The 24,979-nt window shown below is 46.2% G+C and overlaps 1 protein-coding gene across 10 annotated transcripts in view; it reads right to left on the bottom strand.

Annotated features, from left to right (window-relative positions):
- Nucleotides 1-8,503: 8,503 nt before the first annotated feature.
- The window catches only part of Celf6 (CUGBP Elav-like family member 6), a 36,653-nt gene continuing 20,177 nt past the window's right edge, over nt 8,504-24,979 (bottom strand). For 6 of the 10 annotated variants that reach the window (XM_036192820.1, XM_036192821.1, XM_036192825.1 and 3 more), the window contains 9 exons: nt 15,172-15,300; nt 15,003-15,082; nt 14,701-14,844; nt 14,459-14,591; nt 14,228-14,377; nt 13,939-14,001; nt 13,360-13,677; nt 12,686-12,841; nt 8,504-11,902 (listed from right to left, as the gene is read on the bottom strand). In XM_036192820.1, coding sequence (XP_036048713.1) covers nt 12,714-12,841; nt 13,360-13,677; nt 13,939-14,001; nt 14,228-14,377; nt 14,459-14,591; nt 14,701-14,844; nt 15,003-15,082; nt 15,172-15,300 — 1,145 coding nt within the window. In that variant the 3' untranslated portion in view covers nt 8,504-11,902; nt 12,686-12,713. The remainder of the gene's footprint in view (nt 11,903-12,685; nt 12,842-13,359; nt 13,678-13,938; nt 14,002-14,227; nt 14,378-14,458; nt 14,592-14,700; nt 14,845-15,002; nt 15,083-15,171; nt 15,301-24,979) is intronic. The other 4 variants (XM_036192830.1, XM_036192824.1, XM_036192828.1 and 1 more) reach the window with 3 other exon arrangements.

The following is a 24,979-nucleotide window of genomic DNA, read 5'->3' as shown; positions in this document are numbered from 1 at the left end:
TGCGCATGCTCGGGCGAAGACACTGCGGTCACGTGCCTCGCTTCCGCCCAACCGCCGTGCAAGCTGAACCTGGGCGTGTCCCCGCCCCAGGATGGCTGCCTGGGCGCGCGTGCGCAGTGATCGATAGATGGAGGCGGAGGGAGCGAGTGGGTGGCGCCTGTTCCTTGGGTCCCTGAGGGTTAGTGAGAAAGAGGCGCTCCGGGTTCGCCAAAAAAAGAAATAATGTTTTTCTTTGTCGCCTCGTGTGGTTGGGAGGACTGCGGAAGGCTAGCAATCTAGATTGTCTATATATAGAGATACTGAGGTGTCCCCTTGGTGCAGGTTGAAGCCGGGCCAAAAAAAAAAAAAAAAGGAATCAAAAATAAAGATTCTTAAATCTGACTCGCCCCCATGCACACCTGATTAGTGTGCTGGAATCTGCCTGGCTTACGGGACAAACACGCTTGGGGGCTCGGGGCACAGCTCACTTTAGTGGAGTGCTTGCCTAGAATGCACACAGCCTTGGTTTATGCACACCTGTGTAAATCCCGTGTGATGCGGCAGGCCTGTAATCTCAGCATTCAGGAAGCCGAGGCAGAAAAATTAAGTTATCCTCAGCTACATAACAAATTCAAGGCCAGCCTGGGATATATGAAAGTTAAGTGAAGATTTTAGTGGGGGTGGAAGAGATGCCTCAACAGTTAAGAGCCGCGGTTCCACTTGCCTAGGACCCATGCAGCAGCTCACAATCTGTAACTCCAATTCCAGGGGATCTGACACCCTCTTTTGGCCATTATGAGCACGAAGAACCAATGTGGTGCACACACAAACACTCATTCATATAAAATAAAATAAATCTTTAAAAAAAAATAAGTGATTTATGTGAGAGAAAAGCTTGGTTTGAAGCACTTGGGATTTTTCACTGGGTTCTAGATTTTCTCCTCACCTACTCACGATTCCTGTGTGGATATAGCAAAAGTCCCCCAGGTAGCTGACTGCTAACAAGCTTCGATATATGTTACACTGTAATAACTGAAAAAAATGAGGGCTATGTTTCAGTTTTAGAGTACAAAGGTTCGTAGTAGTTCAGAAAGGGGTTTGCCCTACTCATGACCCAGGGTCACATCGTCTTGTGAGAGCCATGCACTGTGGAAATGTGCTCACCATAGTGTTTTAAGGTAACACAAGAGTTTGGTCCCGTGAATAAAATGTCCAGCTCCCAAATCCTACACCCCCCAGGATTCCTTCTCTAAGCCCGTCCCTCTCATGCTCACATACTCATGGTGAATATCAACTGCTTTATAGATTATTATGATCTTCCTGGCTTCCTATGCACATATATCCTTGTCAGTTATCCTCCTGCGTGCCTGTGTGTGTGTGTGTGTGTGTGTGTGTGTGTGTGTGCCCACCCGCACACTCTACCTTACTTGTTGAGACAAGGTCTCTTACTGAAAGTGAAGCTCTTCAATTGGATAGACTGGTTGGCCAGTGAGCCCCAGGGATCCTCCTGTCTCAGTGCTGGGATTGCACATGGTACACTGCACCTCGCTTTTTACATGGGTGCTGAGGATCTGAACTGGAATCTCCATACTTTCATGGCAATCTTTTACCCAGTCATCTCTCCAGGACCACATCGGTCAGCACAATCACAGTTTTGTTAATATGTGCTGTGGAACACTCTCCTCTGACCCTACTAGCCATCACCATTCATCAGGGAAGCAGTGGTTACCACAAGGGACCCTCACAAGATTGGGTCTGTTGATGTCTCTTCATAGAAAGAGGGAGTGAGGAGGGCCATTCGACCCTCACTGGAGATTCCAGACATTTCCTCTTGTGCCTCCCTCCAGCACCACGCCTTCTCAGCCAATATGGACTGGAACTTCTCTGAAATCATGAGCCAGACAGCTCTTTTCTTCCAAGTGTCGTTTCTGTCAGGTATTTTTGTGTAGCTTCAAGAACAGTGACTCATGCACTGGTGAAGGAAACTACCCAGTTCTAGACTTGAGCTTGTGCGTAGACATCATTTTTGGTTAGTCCAGCTCCTGAGCCCATTCTTTGGGAATTGTGTTTTCCATAGCTGGGCTCCAGATCCACGGGCTCCCTACGTTTCCTGAGATGAATGATGCCTGAACTGCAATTGACTGAACCGTGAGCGGATTCCTAATCCAATCTGTGGACCAGGCTTTCTCTTTTGGGCCACCAAGCAGCTCCCAAATCAGGACACAGAGACTTACTATTAGTTTTGAATGCTTGGCCTCACTTAGGCATGTTTTTGGCTAGCTCTTTTAATTTAAATTAACCTGTTTCTCTTTATCTATATTTTGCCTTGGGACTTTTTACCTTTTCTTACTTTCTTGCTGTCTCTGTGTCTGGTTGACTGCTGGCTGCTTGGCTTGCGGCCCCAGGTGCCTCCCTCCTCTCCGCCTCCTTCTCTCATTCCCCTTCTCCTGAACCTAGATTTCTCCTCCTATTTATTCTCTCTGCCAGCCAGCCTCGCCTATCCCTCTTCTGCCTAGCTACTGGCCATTCAGCTCTTTATTAGGCCAATCAGGAGCCTTAGGGAGGCAAGGTGAAGTAGATGCAACACATCTTTACATAATTAAACACACATCCTTACATCATTAAACAAATACAGCATAAATAAATGTAACACACCTTTACACAGTTAAAGTAATATTCCACAGCATAAACAAATGCAACACATCTTTGCCCAGTTAAAATAATGTCACAACACTGCTGTGTTAAACAGATAGTTTGGGGATTGGGAGATTAGAGCTGAGAGATTAAGATTCTAGTTGGACATCATCCATTCTACTCTGAGGAATGAGAATGGAGAAAGACAAACTGCCGAAGGGAATGAAGGAAGAGAGGCAGAGAAATGGGGATACTATTCTCAAGTTCCTGGCAGCTTCTCAGCCCTTTCTGAAAACCTCTGAACCCTGACCTGGAAGGGGGTTTCTGTGAATCACTCTACCTAGACTAAATTGCTTATCCGCAATACACTTGCTACAAATTCACAACCACCCCGCCTCTTGAGATAGGATTTCATGTAGTCCCAGCTGGCCTTGAACTCGCTATGTAGCCCCAGAACTTCTGATCTTTCTGCCTCCGTTACCCGAGTTCCGGGATTACAGGCGTACGCCTTCACATCTGCTTTGTGCAGTGCTAGGGACCACACCCAAAGGCTTTGTGCACACTAGGCAAGCACTGACAAATGAGCTCCCGCCCCGCCCTCATAGTCTCTTCAATAGAAACTCTGGCCCCGGCTGTCCTTCTGCCTGCCAGCCTCTCCCACCTGCCCCCATTCTGCTTCACAGAGAAAGTGAAGGCCACGAGGGAGGGGGGGCTTCCATTTTGTGCTTACACCCAAATGGTCCTTCTCTCTCATCCTTCTATTTGAGCTGGGGCAGAGACCCCCTAGTAACCCCAGGCTATCCTTTCACTGTATCCTGTGTTTCACTCATTTTTGCCACATCGGGAACTTTGCTCCACTTATTCCTTCTCCTTTATGTAAATTCAATTTTTTCTTCTCTCCTACTCTTTGATCTTAGCACATAAATATGATAAACTAGCTCAGTGTTTAAAAAAAATGTGTGTGTGGGGGGGGGTGTGGGTGTGAATGTGTGTGAGTATGTATGTGCTCATGAAGGCCAGAAGAGAGTATAAGATACCTAGAACTAAAGTTATGGGTGGTTGTGAACCACTTGTCATGGATGCTCCTTTGAAAGAGCAGCCAGCGCCAGCTCCCTAATCCAGTCTTTTTTAAAAAATTCAATTTTAGCTGGGCGGTGGTGGCATATACCTTTGATCTCAGCACTTGGGAGACAGAGGCAGGCAGATCTCTGTGGGTTCGAGCCAGCCTGGGCTACAGAGTGAGTTCCAGGAAAGGCTCAAAGCTACACAGAGAAACCCTGTCTCGAAAAACAAAAAATAAATAAATAAATAAATAGATTAATTAATTAATTACTTTTAGCCAGGTGCTCATGCCTATAATCTCAACACTTGGAAGCTGAGGCAGAAGGATCACCATGAGTTTGAGTTCAGCCTGGTCTATAGAGTAAGGCCTGTCTCAAAATGTAAACAATAAAAAAAATCAGAACCCAGTTTTAATCTCACACACTATTGGTTTTTGCTGCACAAGAAAGGGAGATGTCTGGAGGCTGGAGCATGAAAATCCTGAGATTTTCAACAGAGCCCAAACAGAATAAGTTTGCTGCCTTAAGCCATCAATCCAGACCGCCAAGACTAAAATAACTGTGCATGTTACTAATTATGAAAGTCAAACTCTCTTTCCTAACCTTTTTTCACTTTCGTATGTGTGTTATGAAGTGTGTGTATATGAACATTTGTATGTGTAGGGGCACACATGTATACTTACTTGTACATGAGGATGCCAGAGGTTACTGCTGTGGATTCTCCACCATCTCTCTTCTGTCAGGTCTAAAAGAAACCCGGGACAAATGGCTAACTGTGGTGCCCGTGAGCACACAGCGCTGCCGGCCTCTAGGCTCTCCCAGCAAGTACCTGGTCCTGGCATCCTGGCTTCCACGGTTCCTCTCGCCCCACCTCCTTTCCTAACCGTCTCCAGTTCACAGGCGCCCCACCCCCCCCCCCGCTTCTCATTCCTGTGTAACTGTGCCATTGCTGCCATGGGCCCTCTTTTGCCCTCTCCCCTCTTGGCTCTCTTTCCCTTCTCTCCTGGTCCTCCTCTCTCACCGCCTCTCTCTCATGTTCATGGTCATGTTTAGTCTACTACTTTCTCTCCCTGCTCTGGACTCTTCCAGATGCCTCTGGCTGTACTCACCCTGATCTCTACAATGAAAACCTTCTCCTCAGTCACACCTTGGGGTGCCCGTCTCCCCGTTTCACTCGTCTCTCACTCTTTTTACTGAGGCAACATCTCTCAATCAAACTCACAGCTGGACGTTGTAGCCAGGCTCCCCAGCCAGCTTGCCCAGGAGATCCCTGTCTCTGTCTGGAATTACAGCAGCCCACCACTTGGCTCTTTATGGTAGGTTCTGGGGATCCGAACTCTGGTCCTCATGCCTGTGCAGCAAGCATTTTAACCACTGAGCCACCTCCCCAGCCTTCTTTCCCCAAATCTAAAGTGAGCGAGAACACATGGACTGAAATGGGGAATCTAGGAAAATCTGGAATTTCCAGGGGTTTGGAGGAGATAATCCTGATCATCAAAACCACACTTAAGCACTTCTTTCCTCTTCCAAGTTAAGATGTGTTTGGCTTGGAACTCAATGCGAGGGTTCTGGTGCTTGGCTGCCAACCCTGTGTAAGGCACTGGGCACAAACTTCATACACCTTCTTGGAGCCCATAGCTACCTCCCTCTTTCTTGGTGGGTGGCACCTGCCTATGCCAAATAGTGTCTCTACTTTTCCATCTTTGGCTGAAATGTGTATTGGCCTTCCCAACACCCAGGGGGCAAAAGATGCACCTGGTAAGTACCTGAGAGTTGCTTTGTGGGGTGTGCCCTGGCCAGTGGGAAATAACAGATGAGGGGGGGTGGAGATGGAAAATCCCGTTGAAAATCCCCTTGATGAACTACTCCAAAATGCAGCTTCTCCTTGCAATACGGAATGCTTAGGAGCAAGGCTGGCACTGCCTTGTGACTGGCCCTTTCTTCACTGCTTATGTAGAGCAGTGGCCAGCACAGTGCTACATAATCCTCCAATTGCCTCCTGTCTCTCTCCACCCCCACCCCACCCCACCATCCTGGGTTTCCACACTCAAGTCATTTTCATCTTTGCTTTCTGGAGGACCTGAGTTAAGATATAGAGATATATTAAAGTCCCCATCTCAGCACTGGGGCCTAACCATGAGTAGCTGATTTTTCTATTCAACTACAATTAATTTAGCCTGGGTGGTTGGCTTTCTGTCGGGGGCCTGGAGTCAAGGTGGCTGTGTCAGGCCATTTGTGGACTACTTACCTGGAAGATGAGGCTTCTTCCAAAGGCTCTCTTCCCGAGTCCCTGAATTTCCTGCTGAGCACCAAAGGCATCTCTGGGGAATGCTAGACTCGGTTTTCAGTTTGTCATGATAAGCTGGGTAAGTAGGTCTGTAAAAATGTGACCGAATATGTGCCCCATGTCAACTCAGAGAAGGGCAGAAGAGAAAGCTGGACGTACAGATCCGGATCCAAGCTGCAGGCTGGGAGCCAGCAACCTGGCATGCCCTGGCTCTGAGCTTATTCAGCCCAAAGAATACCAGGCTGTGTCATATACAAACAAACTGGTCATGGGGAAGGCCTAGAGGCCACAAACAGACTATTGAGTCCCTCCTTAGCTTGGCTTTGTCATGACGGGTGCCACAGCCTCAGGACAGTGGGTGCCCGAAGTCTATATGACTGAGGCTAGAAAGGAGCAAGGACATCCCTGAGTCTCTACGACTCTAATGCTTTCTTTTGGAGAGTATCCCATGTGTGCTCTGCTGCACTGAGGGAGGGGTGCGCCTCCAGATATGAGCAGAGCACATAGTGGCATAGGCAGAGTTGTTTCTGGCTCAGCATATATGTATATGTATGTATACATGAGTAATATATGTATATGTACAATACAGGTGCATATAGTGTATATGTATATATGTATATATATTATACATATATAATATATATTGGTTTTTCGAGACAGGATTTCTTTGTGTTACAGCCTTGGCTGTCCTGGAACTCACTTTGTAGACCAGGCTGGCCTCAAACATGCAGAAATCCACCTGCCTCTGCTTCCCGAGTGCTGGGATTAAAGGCGTGCACTATCACCCAGCTCTGTTTGTGTACATATAGTTTTCTTTTAAAATTTTCATTATTTTAATTATGTGCATGGGGGGTACACATGAATACAAGTGCTCACAAAGATCAGAAATGTGAGATCCCCTGGAGCTGGGGTTACAGGCAGTTGTAAGCTGCCTGATATGGGTATTGGGAATCGAACTCAGGTCCTCAGGAAGAGCAGTATGTGTTCTTAACCACTGAGCCATCTCTCCAGCCATATACACATATTTTTTATGTATGAGTGCTCTGCATGCATACCTGCATGCCAGAAGAGGGCATCAGATCCTATCATAGATGGTTGTGAGTCACTCTGTGGTTGCTGAAATTGAACTCAGAACCTCTGCCAGAGCAGCCAGTGCTCTTAACTGCTGAGTCATCTCTCCAGCCCCCAGAGCTGTTTCTGAAGTCAGAGGTAACCATGCTCATCTCAGACCAAACGCCGTTTTCCTCTGCATTTGGGATACCTAGGTTGCATCTAGGGAAAGAAATCTGTTGAGGGCTGAAGACTCTGCCCACAGTCTCCAAGCTATTTGGGTTGTCAAAGGGTTCCAGATTCAGGATTAGCTGACCGAGCCTCCTCAGGAGTCCTTGATGTAGCCTCCACGTAAAAACTGGCTAAGGCTGGTGGCAGAGGCATTCAGGAAGCTGCAGACTGATGGCTGGTTGAGCACTTGTGTGGTCGCCTCAGTCCTGCATTAAGCATCTTCTGGAGGCTGAGGCCTAGAAGTCAGGGATTTCGACTAGTCAGTGAAGGCCAAGGTTGCTGGAATATGAGCCATACAAGAACAGAATGGGAGTTGTCTCTGAAGGGGCAGCAAGATAGATGGTCTGTTAGAGAACCAGGAAGCTGAGGAGTAGAGGAAGGCTCAAATCGTGACCTGTTGCCATTATGGTTATCTCTGTCAACTTGACACAACCCAGAATCACATGGAAGAAGAGTCTTAATGAGGAATTGTATATTACTGAATTGGCCTGTGAGCATATCTGTGAGGGATTGTCTTAACTGATGTAGGAAGCATCCCACCGTGGGTCTTTGCACTAGTCCCTAGGCAAAGGGTCGTGAGAAAGTAGAGAAACCAAGCTGAGTATAAGCAAACCATTGAGCAGGTCTGCACCCAGTTCTCTCTGCTCTTGCCTGTGAATGTAATATGCCTAGAGCTCTGAAACTCCTGTTTGATGTCCCACAATGACGGACTATACCCTGGAACTATAAAATGAAATAAGTCCCTATCTCTCCTAAATTGCTTTTTGCCAAGGCATTTTTTTTATCACAACAACAGAAGTGAACCTAGAACAGTTGCTAAGAAGTATAATTTGTGACGGCCAGATCAAGACTCAAGGATGAGCACTCAGCAGAGGTCTGGAAACCATGGGAGTTTTACTAGCCTACAGAGAGCCTAGGGATCAGCCAATCCTCACAGCCGGCAAATAGACCTGGGTTGCTGAATTGCTAAGGCAATCCTTAGATCCAAGTCCATGAAGAACTGGGTGAGAGATGCTTTGATTCTAGAAAAGCCATTTTCTCAGGGATGTCCACAAAAGGTCAAGAAAGGAGATATTCCCAATGGAAAGTATCTGGAACAGTCATCCTGCTATCTAGAAGGAGGTATTACAGACTGGAGTCCATTACTTTCTCTTTTGTCTTATTTAAAATGGAAGAGTTTTAAAAAATAATGCTCTAGTCTTCCTCCACTTTTTTCTTTTCTAGACAGGTTTTCTCCGCCTCTGCCTCCTGGCATGCACCACCACCACCCAGCTGTCTCTCTCCATTATTTTATATTAGTTATTGTAGGGGTGAAAAATCAGGCCTTTTGGCCACATACTGCAAAATCTTCAGGACACATCTGGACCTGATCAAGAATCAGATATCACTTGGGGATCAAGACTGGGTAAAGCAATTGTGTACATAACTGCTTTGTCTCTCATATACACAGAAAATGACTGTGTATGCTTCAATTGGACCCAGGATTATTACAGTTAGCCAGACACGGTTTGGGAAGTGTATGTTTGTCAATAAAAGTTTAGGTGCAATAAAAGGTAAAATGTGCTAGGTGGAACCTGCTCATCTGTTGATTATCTTTCCCTTTGCTGAGGTGTTTCTCACCTTCCTCACAGACCTGGGAAAATGGCCCAGTTTTCTATCTTAGAGGTATGCACATGCTCAAGGCTGAGGAAAGTCTTCCTTAGGATTTTAGAGCTAGAAGTAGTGAGATCAACATATAAAAGGAAGTGGAATAAAGAGGTAGAGACATCATCATTTAAAGCCCTAGACCCAGCAATGCTTAGAGGCAGGAATTTATCCTTTGACCAATTGTTTATGCAAGCTATTTAATTTCCTAATGACCTAAAGATGTTTGTGTTTAGGTTTTGGTACTTGCAATTGAAAAGGGCCAGACTATTACATGAACACACAAACAAAGACACAACACTATGTTGCTCAAACTCAACATTCTACAAGTCTTCCATTACCTTACCAAGGGTCTATGGGACCAGATAAATGCTTTAAGCTTTGTGAGCCACATATGGCTCTGTATCATCATTTTGTCTGGACAACTCTTCAACACCTGCAGCTTGGGGATCTAGAATTTGCCAATCCCTCACTCATACCCTACAGTATGAAATAAAGTAAGTTCCATATTGTTTCAAATGCCTTGACATGACTCAGTACTGAGTTAAGGTTCAGGGTAGAGTTAGAAACGGTAAAAGGGTCTTGACTTATTTGTAAAGTAATAGAATCTGAAATAAGTGATTATTATTTCTTGGCTATAAACACCTTCTCAAAATTATGCATTTCCTCAAAGACTTTGTTTGAATATCCCAGTTCCTTCCTGATGACTCTGCACCTTAACCTTAAGGAAGACTTTCTTAGATTGCCCAACGTTAGGCCTCGGTTAGTAGTTTTCTTGCTATAGACCATACACGTCCCTCTATCATATGTGCTTTAATAGTCTGTGTTTCCTCTTAACTCCTGCTACTTGGTAGTAGCCTGAGCCCTAGAACAGTGCTTAGCATCTAGCACTGAGAGAATGGTCTGCTTTTAGGTGAACACCTGAAGTGTGTTTCTGTGCATGCCTGTGCATGTGCACATATATGCAGAGACCAGAGTACAACTTCAGCTATCATTGCTTAGCTGTTTTGAGATAGAGTCCCTCATTGTCCTCGAACTCACCAGTTTGGCTAGGATGGCTGACCAGTGGACCTCACAGATCCACTTGTCTCTGTTGAGTGCTGAGGTTACAAGTGCATGCCTGTTTGTTTGTTTGCTTGTTTGTTTGAATGTGAGTTCTGATAAATTGACCTCAGGACCTTGGGCACACAAGGTAAACACTGTATTGTCTGAGCTGTGTCCCTAGGCCCATGAATATCTCTTTGTTTGAATGGGCAGATGTTGCATATCTCCACCTGTACCCAAGGCACTCATCTGTGGGTTAGCACCATGCTGGTGTATATGTGCCTCCACATCAGCTCCTCTCCCAGCTGGCAATTATTTGTGGATGTAAACCACAGCTAACCTGGTAATGTGGTTGACAAATCTAGTTTTAATTCTCATTACTTCCAAAAACCATTCAAAGACAGAGGACCAGGTGGAAACAGGTTTTCTTAGAAAGTGCCTGGAGGGCATTATTCTCTTTTCCACCCACATCCTTCACTGTCCCAGTGTTATCAGATGGCAGACCTCCAGTGTTGGACCAGAGTAGCCCCATTCTGTGGAGCTTTGAACTAGGTTAATCCATGACTTAGGGGTGGGAATGTAAATTATTCCCTCAGGGAAAAAAAATGTGTCCTAGGCCTCACAGGCCCAGGAAGGGCTGGTCAAGGCAAGGTGAACTGTGGTGTTCTAAGCTGAATCTTTGCCCATCTCACAGAAGCAGGCAGGAAGCACCACTGTTGATCAGCTTTATATGGCACCCACTGTATACAACAGACAGACAAGGACAGACAGACAGAGCACACACCACTTCTAAGCTGAACACTGCTCACCATCTAAAAGCACCTTGGGTAAGCACATGTGAGACACACTTGCATAGGAAAGATGTACTCTTTAAAGGAATGAATTAGTATTTTGGCAAAACATCTACTTCCCTCCTGGGTCCTGGGTAAAGAGGGACCTCTAATTCTGAAGCTTCTACAAAGTGAAAATTATCCCCTTCTCAAAGGCAGTATTTACAGCAGCAGACCTTCCGTATCCATTGTCACAGCCCTCTACATATATCTTGAGTCTACTTTACAGGTGGGCAGACTGACTAAGAGACAGAAGGTGGTCTGGAGCTAGGGGACACTGGGGCAGTCGCAAGAGGAAGGGAAACAGGAGGTGTCTCAGCTCAGCCAAGGCGCGGCCTCGGTCTGCCTGGGCTGGGAAGGCAAAGGCTCCCTCTTTCTTCCTGCCTGGGGAGGCTGGGGCTCCGCAGGAAAGAGCATCGGGAAGGAAAGGCAGGTTCCCATTCTGATGGCTGGGGCCCTCCCTGGAGAGCAGAAGGCAGAGCAGGCCTGAGCTCCTCTTGAAGCCTCATCAGGGATACTGTCGGAGTTTGGGGATTGTGGGTTCACTGCTTCCATAACCCTCTTCTTGCTGGAATATGAGTCTAGACTTCACATCCTTTTCCATTTTTTTTAAATGGCAGGGTAAGGAAGTAGCTTCAGAAGGAATGAGACACAGGACATCTTTCCACAGCCTCCTCTGCCTAGGCTGGGCTATCAAGGGTCTCCTTCACCCTGTCTCCTAGGGGTATTTAAAGGCCGCTTTTATGAGACTCTATACTATCATTTTTGTCTCTCTTCTGTTTTCTCTTCTTTGTTTAAATTTATATAGATATATATATATTCTTAAAAAAAAGCAATAGTCCTTTGGTCCCTAAACACTAAGGAATGATATGATTTTGAACGAAGCAAGTCTGGGCTCCCTTGTGGAGAAGCCCTTGGCACCCCCAGGCCCTCTGCTGGTTCCCTTAGACCAGTCGGTCCTCAGCCAGCACTGGTCACCCTGCCAGCTTGAGCGCTCCGTGGAACAACCCACATGATGAGTGGCCTGAGCCCCAGGCGCCAGCCCTGGGTCCGGTCCACTTCCGTCTGCCGCCACTCCTTCCGGTAGGGCCGCTCCAGCGTTTCTGTGCTTTTCTTTTTCCTTCCTTCTCACTCTTCAGTTTCTGTTGTCAGGTATTAATTGATAAGGAGACAGGGGCGGGAGGAGGCAAAGGTCACTGAGGGTAAGATAAGAGCAGCCTGTCCCCTCTGTGACATCTCAGCTAAATGTCTGGGTTTCTCTACCTGGCAGCATCCCGGCCACAGAAGCCAGCCCCTGCCTGATTCATAGGCAGATCATTGTGGTCAATGTCCTGCAGGAAGTTTCTAGGGCAGCTGGAGTGAGCTGAGGCCATGCAGACCTGCAAGGACTGCACAACTCTCCAAGTTGCAGGCAGCCTCCTATGACCCTTTGGGAAAACTGGCCCTTGTCACCTCACCGCTCATTGTCCATGAAGCCCTGCAGGTCTATTGAGGATCTTTACCTCTCTCCCTTCATCTCCACATTAGCTGCTCTGTTCTTCATTCAGACTGCCCAGTGGTTCCATCCCCTTCACCATAAAGTCAGGACTTACGATCCATGAGGTCCTCATGAACTGAACCAAACCCCATTTTTACCACAGCCCTCCTATATGGGCTCACTGCTTCTGTGGCCTCCTATAGCTGTTGCCAGAATATATTGGGCTGAATTTTCCTAAAAATTGTCTCTCCAAGGCTGGAAACACCAAGGTTGTCTAATTCATCTTGGACTTTGGGTTGAAAGAAAATCCCAGTCTCTGTTCCCCTTGTCCTTCCCTGCCTCTTCTCTTTAGTCCTGGATTTCTCAAAGGGCAGTACCCCAATGTCATAAAGCTGGCAGGGTCTTTTTTGCCTGGGTCCCATTTGCCTGACATTCATCAAAGACTCACCTGTCTGTGACTGATCAGTGAGTGCAGATCAGTAAGGCCTGTTGGCATCCTTAGGTCTCTTTAGCTGGACCTTGAGCCTCTTCATGCCGATTTGAAAGCCATTCATGGCTTGGATGGCAGTCTGGGCACTGGTTGGATTGTCAAAACTAACAAACCCTGGAGGGTGTGGGCAGACACATTAGCTAGGAATTGAGCTTGCCAGGGTCTCCTTTCTCTAATTTCCAGGCTAGGTCCATCACATATGTATCTTTCCATTGCTTAACTATGTGAGCATGGATGCATACATAAGCATAGACACATGCTTAATAGAGGCAAATCATTCCTAAAGGTGTGATTTCTAGAAAGATGGGAAGTAAGTCTGGTCGGGGAAGGGACCGGGTGTTGGTCAGTGTTTCCCTGATTTGGGTCGGCTGCTTTACTCCACTCCTCCCAATCTGGCCTCAGATCAGCAGTTGGGGTCTGAAGGCAACTCATGATTCTAAACCCAGACTTATCTGCTCTGGACAAACCCCAAAGCTGAAACCTTCCTGAATTCACACACTCTAGTTACCCAAGATTCTCAGGTGATCTGAAATAAGGCTTGCTGTGCCCATACTTTGTCCCATAATATTCAGTCTCTGGAAGCCTTAAGTATCCCCTAGGGAATCCTGAGGAGCAGGGATGGATCAGCTCACCAAAACACTTGCTCTGGTTGGTGGCACGATCCACAAAGACTTTGGCAGAGACAACGGCTCCGAAGGGCAGGAATGTCTGTATGAGTTCTGCATCCCCAAACTCCTGAGGCAGGTGATAGATGAAGAGGTTACAGCCTTCGGGGCCTGCGGGAACAGTAGCAGGCTTATTCAGGGGAAGGACCCCAAGGGGCACCCCCACACATACAAACCCCTGCTCTCCAGCCCCCAGTCCCTCACCTTCTCTTTGTTGTTGAGGCAGAGCTGAAGGCTGTTGGGGGAAAGCTGTGCTCACTGGGCCGTAGGCCGAGGGATAGGCTGCTGGAGACAGAGGTGGGAGCGGGCAGTGACCCACAAGAGCCATTTCCCAAACAGATCCCTATGTGCCTGGCCACCTCTGACAGATTCAACCCTTCACCATAACCCTTGTCCCAAGACAGGTCGCTGGGGGCTGGGAACTGAACAGGATGGAAGAATTGACTCCTCAGAACAGAGCCTAACCCTCCCACAATCTCCCTATTCCGTTCTGCGGCCCTTTAACACCCCACATTCCCACCCCCGGGCTGGGCAGCATAGTGAAACCTGCATAGTGGTGTATCCCGGCGTAGACCTGCTGCAGGGGGTCAGCCACACCGGGGCTCTGGGCTGGAGAGAAAGGGGGCCCAAGGCCCACGATGAAGGCAGGTGGGCAGGGGTCAGAGGCCAGGGGCCAGGGGAGAGACCCTGGGTGGGAGTGTGGGAGGTGGAGGACCACTGTGAAAGGTAGCAGGGAAGAAGGGGAATCCCTTCCCCCAAGCAGGACCTTGCCTGAAATGTCTCACTTCCACTCACTCCATTTCCAGGTTTGAGTCAGCAGGGTAGGGCGACCCACCTTGGTAAGGGGAAAGCCCGTTGTTATACAGTGTATCGGAGCCTGGCTGTCCGTTGGTCTGGGGGGTCAAGGAGCCGAATCCATTGACCCCCATGGGCGCTGGAAGGCCGGGGAGTGCACCAGGGCCACTGCCACCAGGTGACGTGTTGGCTGTAGATGGAGGTAAGAGAGTCAGGAAGTGACACTTAATGGGTCCTTTCAACCATGGCTTCAGTCTCTTGGGTCCCTTACCTGCTGTAGGCAATAGTGGTGCAGCCACCAGGCTGAAGGCCGCTACGTGCTGCATCTGGGCGGCCACCGCGGCCACCTGGCCTAACCCGGGACCCTGCGCCGCCGCCAGCAATGCTGCCTGGTGTTGCAGGATCTTGGGGAAGGAAGAAGGGCGACTGTAGAGGCCTCAGCGGCTGGTAATTGCCTTATCTCCCGACCCGGAGCCAGGTCCTATCCTCTCTGGGCCCGAGGCAGGCACCTACCGCAGTGGTGTAGGCGCCACAGGCTCCGAGAGGCAGAGGCGCTGGATGGAAGGCGCCCAGCTGGCCAGCCATTTGCTGCATCCTCCGTAGCGCGCGCTCGCGGTCGGTGTCTGCCAGCTTTACCACCAAGCTGGATGAGGCGCCCTGGGCAGAGGAAGGATATGGTGACCTGTACTGACCCTGACTGAGCTCTAAGCCCAGCGCCTTTCCCAGCAGGTTACCCAACGCGGAGAGCCTGTTAGGTGAAGGGAACAGGTTCCCACCCCGCTGGCTTCAGCCTCAGCCCAGGTCCCTGCTCTCACCGTCATTGTCCGGCTACCATGCAGTCCCTGGATGGCAGCTTGAGCTTCCCCTTGACTCCCGAATTTCACAAAGGCACAGCCTGGTGCAGGAAAGAATGGAATGACTCAGGCTACAGGAGTCAAAGGGTAAGAAAAGGTCACCGGGAAAACCCAGGGGTAATCAGGTCACCTTTACTGGTACCATCAGGACTCCGCAGGACAGTGCACTCCTCGATATGGCCGAAGGGCTGGAACAGACGTCTGACATCCTCCTCACCCTGCTGCTTGCCCAACATCCCCACAAACAGCTTCCGGTCCTCTGGGGACAAAGCCAGGAATGACCTGGGGACCCCAAGTGTTCCTAGACTCCCCAGAGTCGCCTGTGGAGCTTGGGAAGGTGGCTCACCAGTCTAACTCTAGGAAGATGTGTAGGGAGTGAGAAGGTCATGGGACCCTAAAGCTGGGTCTCTTTGAGGAGCAGGGTGACCTACAGGCAGATGCAAAGGGAAGAAACTCGGCTAAGATTTCCATCATGAAACCTGGATCCTGCAGAAGCTCACAGAGACTCTGTGTCTTGTGGGGAGCTACACAGTCTTGATGCCTTTTGGGGGCAGAGCCCTATACACAACATGTTATATTTTGACCTTTTTTTATTGTTAGACTTGTGCAATGCTGCTGGAGACTCAGAACGCTGGAGGAAGGATGCTTGACTATGACCTTACTGGTCAGCCTGCTGGCAATGGCCAAATCACTGCCCTTTCTTGCTTAAATTAAGGAGGGCTCTGTTAAAGAAACAAACAAACAAACACCAGCACAGAACACAGCGATCCTACTCTACTGTTTTAGCCTTAGACACTCAGCACTGGAATGGTGAATCCTTAGCCCCAGCACCAAATCTAGCCAAAGACCTACAGAGAAAGTTTGGTTTTCTGAGCTTCTGACATTAGCATTTCCCCCCTTGTGTCTGCTGAGCCCCCCAGCCCCTTTCCTAATCCCCAGACTTGGCCCCTCCCATCTCCTTGCCTAACTTCCAGGGCCCTCACCGAGCCCTGTGACCTCCTCTTTGACATCTCATTCTCTCATGCCCTGATCCTTCCTCTGGTGTGGTAATGCCTTGGAAGAACACATTCTGTCTGTAACCTAGATGATCATCAAAAAACAAGGGATCTCTCCATGCACCCGCATTGCCTGTGGGAGTGGCAGAGAAAGGGACGGGATTGTAAGCTGAGTCTCTGTCCCACGAGGAAAGTTAGAGGGCGTGGGTTTGAATTAGGGGTTAGCTATACATCTTCCAAGTCGGACCTCTGCAGCACTGTCTAGGAAGCTGAGACTGAAGGGTAGGATCCAATGGACTCATTGTTATAGTCTGGATTCTTTCTAATGTAAGCCTCTGAATTAGGGGTGGGGCTTGCCAATGTAGGGCACGAAGAACACTGGGAAAGAAGGGTTGGTTGGGAATCAGGCTTCAGGTTTTGTTTGTTTGTTTGTTTTGTTTTGTTTTTCAAGACAGGGTTTCTCTGTGTAGCTTTGCGCCTGTCCTGGAACTCACTTGGTAGCCCAGGCTGGCCTCGAACTCACAAAGATCCTCCTGGCTCTGCCTTCCGAATGCTGGGATTACAGGCGTTTGCCACCACCATCTGGCCAGGCTTCAGGTTTTATCTTTAAGATTCCAGAGCTCAGAAAAATCCAGCTCTTAAACCCCTTTACTACCTCACAAGCTTGCGGGGTAAGAATTCAATCCTATGGATGGTTTCTTTTTGCTTCTACAGGTGGTAGTGGGAGAATTGAACCCGTGGAACAGATCCCTGGTTTCCCAACCTCTTAAAAAAGTGGCGAAATATATTGTTTCAGCAAAAATATTAAGATGGTGCTGGTGAGATGGCTCAGTGGGTAAAAGCACTTGTTGACAAGGATGGACCTGATTATCTATCTATCTATCTATCTATCTATCTACCTATCTATCAATCATCTGATGAACCTGAGTTCTATCCCTGAAACCCACATAATGAAAGGAGAGCACTGACTCCCACAAGTTGTCTCTGAACTCCAAATTTATGCTACCCCTCTCTCTGTGTCTCTCTCTCTGTGTCTCTCTCTCTGTCTCTGTCTCTCTGTCTGTCTGTCTGTCTGTCTCTCTCTCTCTCTCACACACACAAAAATCAATAAATCAATCAATGTAATAAAGTATTAGGGTAAAAATAAAGATGTGAGAGAAAATCAGAAATGCCTGGACTGAAGCCAGAAAAGGGAGCTGAAATCTTCACTGTGCAATCCAAGGAAAGCTCTTCGAAACCATTAAAAGATAGAGGGTAGAGTTCCAGATAACCCAAGAAGACTGGAAAGAACAAGGGGGCATGCAAGTCACTAAGCAATGTCAAAGATGGGGCTCAGCCTTCCAGGAATGGGAGGAGATGGAAGGCAGCATCAGTGTGGATTTGAGCCTTGCGTAAATATTATGAAATTAATGGCTTTGCCCTAACATTGAAGAACAAGCTCAAGTGGTCAGGGAAATGTCCAACATCAGACGTCAAGAAGTCTGTGCTATTGTTCTGAGCTTTGACATTAAAATATGCCCATGTCTGCAAAAGGCCTGGAAGTGTCTGGAGAAGATCCCAGAACCTCCACAGTCTCAAGGGAGCTTCACAGTGCTCTAATTTACAGTAGAGTAGTGTCACTGATAGGGTCTGGAAGCTGTCATGCCTCCTGGGCCAGCATCCTGGTAGCCCTGTGTGAGAAGAGAGAAGACAAGCTTAGATGAAGCTCCTAACATAGTGAAGAGGTGTGTGTGGACAGCGGCCTTCCCATCCTTCATTTAAACTTCATGTTGCCCTTTTCTGCCCATGGTGGAGTGTGGAGCAAAGGTTGCCACAGCAAAGCTATGACAGGCGCCTTTGACCCTCCTGTCTCAGGAAGAACCTCTTGATTTAGTCAATTACATCAGGGCATTGAGCCTATGGTTCTGGACTACTGGGATGTAAAAAAGTCATCTTTAAAAGAGCACTCCTGTGGGCTGAGTTCTCTAACTGTTTCCAAGGTTATCACTTGAATCTTGGAACTTTCTTTGCTACTTTACGAGGATTTAATGTTTCACAGGATGATGAGCTAGGCCACGGTGACTATGAACTTCAGGCAATCCAGAAATGGTGGGATAATTTTAAGAGACTTGATCAAGCCGGGCGGTGGTGGCGCACGCCTTTAATCCCAGCACTTGGGAGGCAGAGGCAGGCGGATCTTTGTGAGTTCAAGGCCAGCCTGGTCTACCAAGCGAGATCCAGGGAAGGTGAAAAGCTACACAGAGAAACCCTGTCTTGAAAAACAAAAACAAAAACAAAAAAAAAAAAAAAAGAGACTTGATCAAAGGCAAGCCTGGGTCCTTCAGTGTTGCCTCCAACACTAAGACTCTAAGGCTTATTGATTCCCCTTCAGATAGAAAGGATGGTGCTAACAGACCAGATACATCAGTTTTCTCTAAATCAAACTCTACCAGTTTGTTTAAAAAGAGGATTCTACAAGAGCTAGGAATAAATGTCTGAGTGAGGGCTGGGGATGTAGCTCAATGGTAGAGCACTTGTATAGCATGACAAAATCTGGACTTCAGTCCCAGTACTTAAAACCATCAGAGTAGAGTATCCAATGGGGGCTCAAGAGGTCACTAAGCTGTTGAGGGCAGCGACTGCTCTTCCAGAAGACCCACATTTGATTTCTAGCATCCACATTATGGATGGTTGACAATCATCTAACTAAAGTTCCAAGGGATTCAATATCTTCCTCTGGTCTCTGTAGGCCTCAATCACACACATAGTGCATAAACATACATGCAGATAAAAAATCCATACACATTAAAAAAAAAAATAAAGAGTATCCCATGGAAGGTGGGTTGGTCCCTAAAGACAGAATATCAGTTGTGGAGTTCTACATTCCTGGAGTGTAAGAAAAAGGGAGGTAACATCAGTGGGGAGTTGAGACATAATTGGAAAGCCACATAGTTCAGTGGTGTGATTGCAATTTCCTATTGGCACCGAATCATACTCCTTGTTATTCTATCAGATGTTTTTGAACTCCAAGCAAGTGACTTAGGCTCTCACATGTTCATCTCCATGAAGCTACTTCGTGTATCTGGTCATATAGTTCAGGAATTCTAATGTAACCAATGATAGGTTTGAGAACCCAGAATCAGTCTAGACTGTCTTCTGAAGAAAGAAGGGACCAGGGTGCTGATCAAAACCAGAAGGCCTTACCTGAGATGTGCACATTTCTGGCATTTGGGGCCTTTATATATACCTACCCGCCTTGACATTGGTGGGATGCCATGACTATGAGTAAAAGTTGCAACTTTTGGGTACCAACCACCAAACCCATTCTGAAAATATTTAGTTCACTTTTCAGTCCAAAGACAACCCAGAAAGTCCTGCTGGCGCAGTGGCTGCAGCAAAGGCTCTCTCCCTTGGCGTTATGCTGCAGTGGAAGAAGCCAAGGAAGACTTCACAAGCAGGCAAAACCTCCTGGCCAGACAAGCATCAGGAAACTTAAAGGGCCTGGGATGTAGCTTACTTGGCAGGATGGGTCGGATCTCTAGCACTTCATAAATCAGGCTTTGTGGCACACACTTGTGATCTCAGCACTCAAGAGGCCAAGGCAGGAGAATTTGGCATTCAAGGTCATCTTCACTTACATAGAGGCAAGCCTGGGCTACCTGAGACTCTATGTCAAAAAAAGGCTTAACCAGTTATGGTGCTCACCTTTAATCTGCACTCAGAAGGCAGAGGCAGGAAGATCTCTGTGAATTCAAGGCCAGCCTGGTCTACATAGTAGTGAGACGCTGCCAAAAAAAAAATTTTGTCTTCAGTGGGCAAAGAACTGGGTAGTGTTATGGTAGGTGAGGACAGAACGGCCAGATGGATGCCAGCCTGGGTTATGTAATGAGACACTGTCTCAAAATTCAAAACAAACAAACCAGCTAATCAAACTAAACACACAATCAAAACCAAACAATAGGCAAAGATTTTAAATTGATATTTCTATAAAAACATACCAATAAGCAAGAAGCATATGAAAAAAATTTTAATATTAGTCATCATTAGGGAAATGGAAGTCAAAACTACAAGGAGATGTCACCTCCCACCTACTGAAATGACTGCTGTCAAAGACACACACACACACACACACACACACACACACACACACACACACACACACACCACAAATGTTACTGAAGGTGTGGAGAGACTGGAACGTTGGTGCTAGGAAGGAAGATAAAAGAGGCACAGTTGGTGTGGTACAAATAGTACTCGGTTTGGTGGCGCACGCCTTTAACCCCAGCACCTGGTGGATCTCTGTGAGATCAAGGCAAGCCTGTCTACAAAGAGAGCTCCAAGCCAGTCAGGGCCACACAATAAGACCCTGTCTCACTGCCCTTCCTCAAAAGATGTAATGGCAGTCCCCCAAAAATAAAAACAGAATTACCATATGATCCAGCAGTATCTCTTTTGAAGTATTTACGCCAAAGTATTAAAAGCTTTGTTGTACTTTTTTCCAAGATCATTTTTCTTTTTAATTTATCATTAATAATTTTGCCTATTCATGGGATACAATGTCATGTTTTGATATATGTATGCATTGTGGAATGACTAAATTAAGCTAATTAACATATCCATCACCTTAACTACTTGACTTTTCATGGTAAATTTTTAAATTTCTTTTAAAATATTTATTTCATTTCTTAAAATTTCATTTATTTATTTTTGAGACGGTGCTATATATAGTCCTAGCTGTCCTGGAACTCATTTTATACATGAGGCTGGCTTCAAATACACAGAAATCCACCTGCCTCTGCCTCCAGAGTGCTGGGATTAAAGGTGTGCGCCACCACACCTGGCTTTGTGGATTTTTTGGTTATTCACTTTTTAAATTTATGTATATATGGGTGCCTGCTTTCTATAAGTACGTACACCATGTTCTTGTAGAATCTTTGGAAGCCAGAAGAGGGCATCATTTGGGTATGGGTGCTGGGAACTGAACTTGGATCCTCTGCAAGAGCAGCAAGTGCTCTTAACTGCCGAGCCCACTCTCCAGCCCCACAGTAAGGCATTCGATTCCCTGGAGCTGGAGTTACAGATGGCCGTAAGTCACCTGACAAGGATGCTGGAGACCAAATGCAGTCCTTCTGCAGGAGCAGTATGTGAGCTGGGCCATTTTTACAAATTATTATTAACTCTAGCTACCATGCAATGTAACAACCCACTAAAACATGTTTCTCTGCTTAACAGAAACCCAGAGCCTTTGGCTAAAGTCTCTCCTTCCTCCATTCCCTTCTCCCATCAGCCACTGTGAGCCACCATTCCATTCTGCTTCTGTGAGTTCCTCTTTATATTTTACACGAGTGAGATCATGTGGCATTCGTCCTCTGAGAAAGCAGGATCCTAAGGACATGTCTGCATACTCAGTTATAATGCTATTAATCACCATGGCCAAAAGGTAAAAGTAAGCCGAACACACCAACAGATCAATGGGTAAATAAAATGAAGCATATATATCCAGTGGGCTGCTGTTCAGTCTTAAAAAGGAGAAGCATGCTGACTTTCTCACCTCGAGGGATGAACCTTTAGGACATTATATGCTGAGCAAAGTAGGACAGTCACCAAAAGACAGATGCGGCTTATTCTCACTTCCGTGAGTTACTGGGAGCAGTCTGACTGCTAGAAACGGAGAGGAGAATTGTAGTGGATAGCCATCCCAGCATTGGCCTGGAAGTTCCAACCCCCATTGAGGCTTCGGTAATGGTCACGCCCACAAGGCGGGGCGGAGGAGGAAGCGGAAGACCCAGGATCGGGAGGAGGGCTCTCTCTTGGTTCCGGGACGCAGGAGGTAGACTGAGCAGAGTTCTCCAGAGAACACCGCCAGACTGCGCCATACCTTTGCCAGACCCTACAACCTATCCCTTCATTTGTAAGTTACCCCATAAAATAAACCTCCCTCTTAACTACATGGAGTGGCCTTAATAATTTCACCAATAGAGAATGGTGCTTGCCGGAGGCTACAGAGATGGGAAAAGTTTAACGGTGGCAAGTTTCAGGGTTCTGGTTTTGTGTGTGTGCTCATGTTGGGGTGGGGAGGGCACGTGCACATGTATAGAGTGGATATGGGAGCCAGAGGTGGACACTGGGGGTCTTCCTCAATCACTTTCCATTCTAGTTTTTGACACAAGGTCTGTCACTGAACCCAGTGCTCACTAGACTAGCTGGCCAGAAAGATCTAGTAATCTCCTTGTCTCTACCTTCCGGTACTGGGAGGCACATAGGTGGACAGGCTTTTACATGAAGGCTGGGATGGAACTCAGGTCCTCAGGCTTGCATGGCAAATACTTTACTGACTGAGTCCTCTTCCCAGGCTGTTGTGGATATCGCTCTGTGTAAATAAAGTTCTGATTGGCCAGTGGCCAGGCAGGAAGTATAGGCGGGACAAAGAAAAGAGAATTCTGGGAAGTAGAAGGCTGGGGGGAGACACTGCCAGCCGCCGCCATGAGAAGCAACATGTAAAGACACTGGTAAGCCACACGCCATGTGGCAAAGTATAGACTAACAGAAATGGGTTAATTTAAGATAAAAAAGGTAGATAACAAGCAGCCTGCCACGGCCATACAGTTTCTAAACAATGTAAGTTTCTGTATGCTTTCTTGGTTGGGTCTGAGCGACTGTGGGACTGGTGGGTAAGAGAGATTTGTCCTGACTGGGCCAGGCAGGAAAACTCTAACTACAAATGGCGCCCAACGTGGGGCAAAAATTTCCACCTAAAACCTAAAAAAAAAGATTTTAAGACGGAGCTAAAAACAGCTTCCTAATTGTCTCTCTCAAGTTAGAGGCAGCCTGCCAGTTTGAGCTACTATGACGGGTTCCTGGCGTGTGCTTCTGACCTGCAGTGTGGCGGGAATGAAGAGTCTACAAATGACACTTTACTCTACTACATGGTGGATTTAGCCTTTGCTAGTTAAAAAAAAAAAGATTTCTGGGCTATGCACTGCTTTGATAAAACTACTTCTAATAGTTGATGGTACACATGGCTCCAGACCCAGAGCTGGCGGTAAACTGTACCGCCGCCATGTTGGAAAGCTGAGGTGGGCGGAGCCAACAGCCACAGTGGCGTTTCAATCTTACAAAGATGGATATTACACAAACAATCTTGTTTGTCTTGTCTTTAAAATTTTTAACTACAAAAAAAGATTTGATCGTAAAAACTGTTAAGTTAAACAAATATGTAAATTTTAAAGGTACCTTGACTTCAAAATTTGGATATAAGGATATATTGCTTTAAAAAGGAGTCTCTGCTTTTGTTTCCACAGAAAGCCAGAGGCTATAGATTTGTTCCAGATTAAGATACATCAGGTTTGATCAGCCAAGACCACCTAAAAGGTCTCTGATAACACCATGGCCCAGATGATCCGACATCCAAAATGGTTTCAAGACAACTGGCTCAGAGGTTCACCCTAATAGACTACTCTATAATCCTAAAATTTTCTTTATGTCCCCATAAGATACAGCGCCCCCCTCCAACAGAAAATAGTAAGAAAAACTACGCCCACATTCCCAAAATTATCAAGCTGGCTTTAGAGATGAAATTGGCTCACTCCTTCTCTAAACCCAGATATTGCTAAAAAAAAAGGTTAAGAGATTCTTATGTCCCAAATCAAAAGAGCCCTCTGGTGTGGGACAGAAAAAAACCAATATTTTTCTTTAAAGCAGGTTGATTATAAATACAATCTCTTTCTAAAAAAAAAAAGGAGATACGATATAAATATAATAAGATAAAAGGGTAGATTAATAAACTTACTTCTAAAGAGCCACAACTTGTTTAAAATGTTTTACATTGGTATAGATTTTAGTCTATTGATACAAACTTAAAGTTAATTTTGTTATACTATGTATATATTTCTACTCATGTTTAAGGTATTATATTTATATAGCTCATTTAAAATTGTAATAGATAATTAAAAATAGATTAATAATTAGTCATCTATGATAATCATACTTGTAGCCATGTTAGTTAAGTCTTCTAGATATACATAGACATATTTCAGATAGATAGGTAATCTTCAAATACTTCAAAGACCTACAAAATATGACATTTAAAATACTTTTAAAATTTAGACTTTCTAGATAATGAGACATGTCTGCTCCTGACAACACTGATTTACTTCAGAGACAACGATAGACATTAAAGACACTTCATATCTTATCTTCACCTTGACAAAAATAGCCATTTGGGCAAGAAACTGTTCTTGCCTGGACTGCTTGATTAACTGGACATACAGGACCCATAGAAAGGTGACCACTAAACTTTGCTTAAAAAAATGGTCCTTCAAGTTCCTGCTTCACAGAGGAAACTGCCAGACATTCTATAAGACACTGAAAAAAATAACCAAGAGACTCTAGCCCTATGGGCTAAAGACAGATGCCCCAACTTTACAAAGGAACATTAGGTGACTGTCCAGGCTGCCAGCTGTCTCTGTCTACTCTTACAAGACTCCCGAAAAATGCTTACATCCTTCTCCCGGTTCTCAGATAATATTATATCCTTCTGAGGTCTTTGATATGGTTAAAGACTAGATAGTTATAATTTCCTCAGTTATGATAAAAGATAAATTAAATATAAAACCTTAGACTCACAAATATAAAATAGATAGGATATCTTCTTTAATATTGTAACTGTAATTCTTGCTTGATAATTGTTTTGTTATATGTAATTGTACTATATAAAAGTTAAAACCTTCCTTAAAAAAAAAAAAAAAGAAAAGGGGAAGTGCTGTGGATATCGCTCTGTGTAAATAAAGTTCTGATTGGCCAGTGGCCAGGCAGGAAGTATAGGCGGGACAAAGAGAAGAGAATTCTGGGAAGTAGAAGGCTGGGGGGAGACACTGCCAGCCGCCGCCATGAGAAGCAACACGTAAAGACACTGGTAAGCCACACGCCATGTGGCAAAGTATAGACTAACAGAAATGGGTTAAT

Source organism: Onychomys torridus, chromosome 7 (assembly GCF_903995425.1).
Source record: "Onychomys torridus chromosome 7, mOncTor1.1, whole genome shotgun sequence".
NCBI lineage: Eukaryota > Metazoa > Chordata > Mammalia > Rodentia > Cricetidae > Onychomys > Onychomys torridus.
This window is presented reverse-complemented; position numbering and strand designations above follow the sequence as displayed.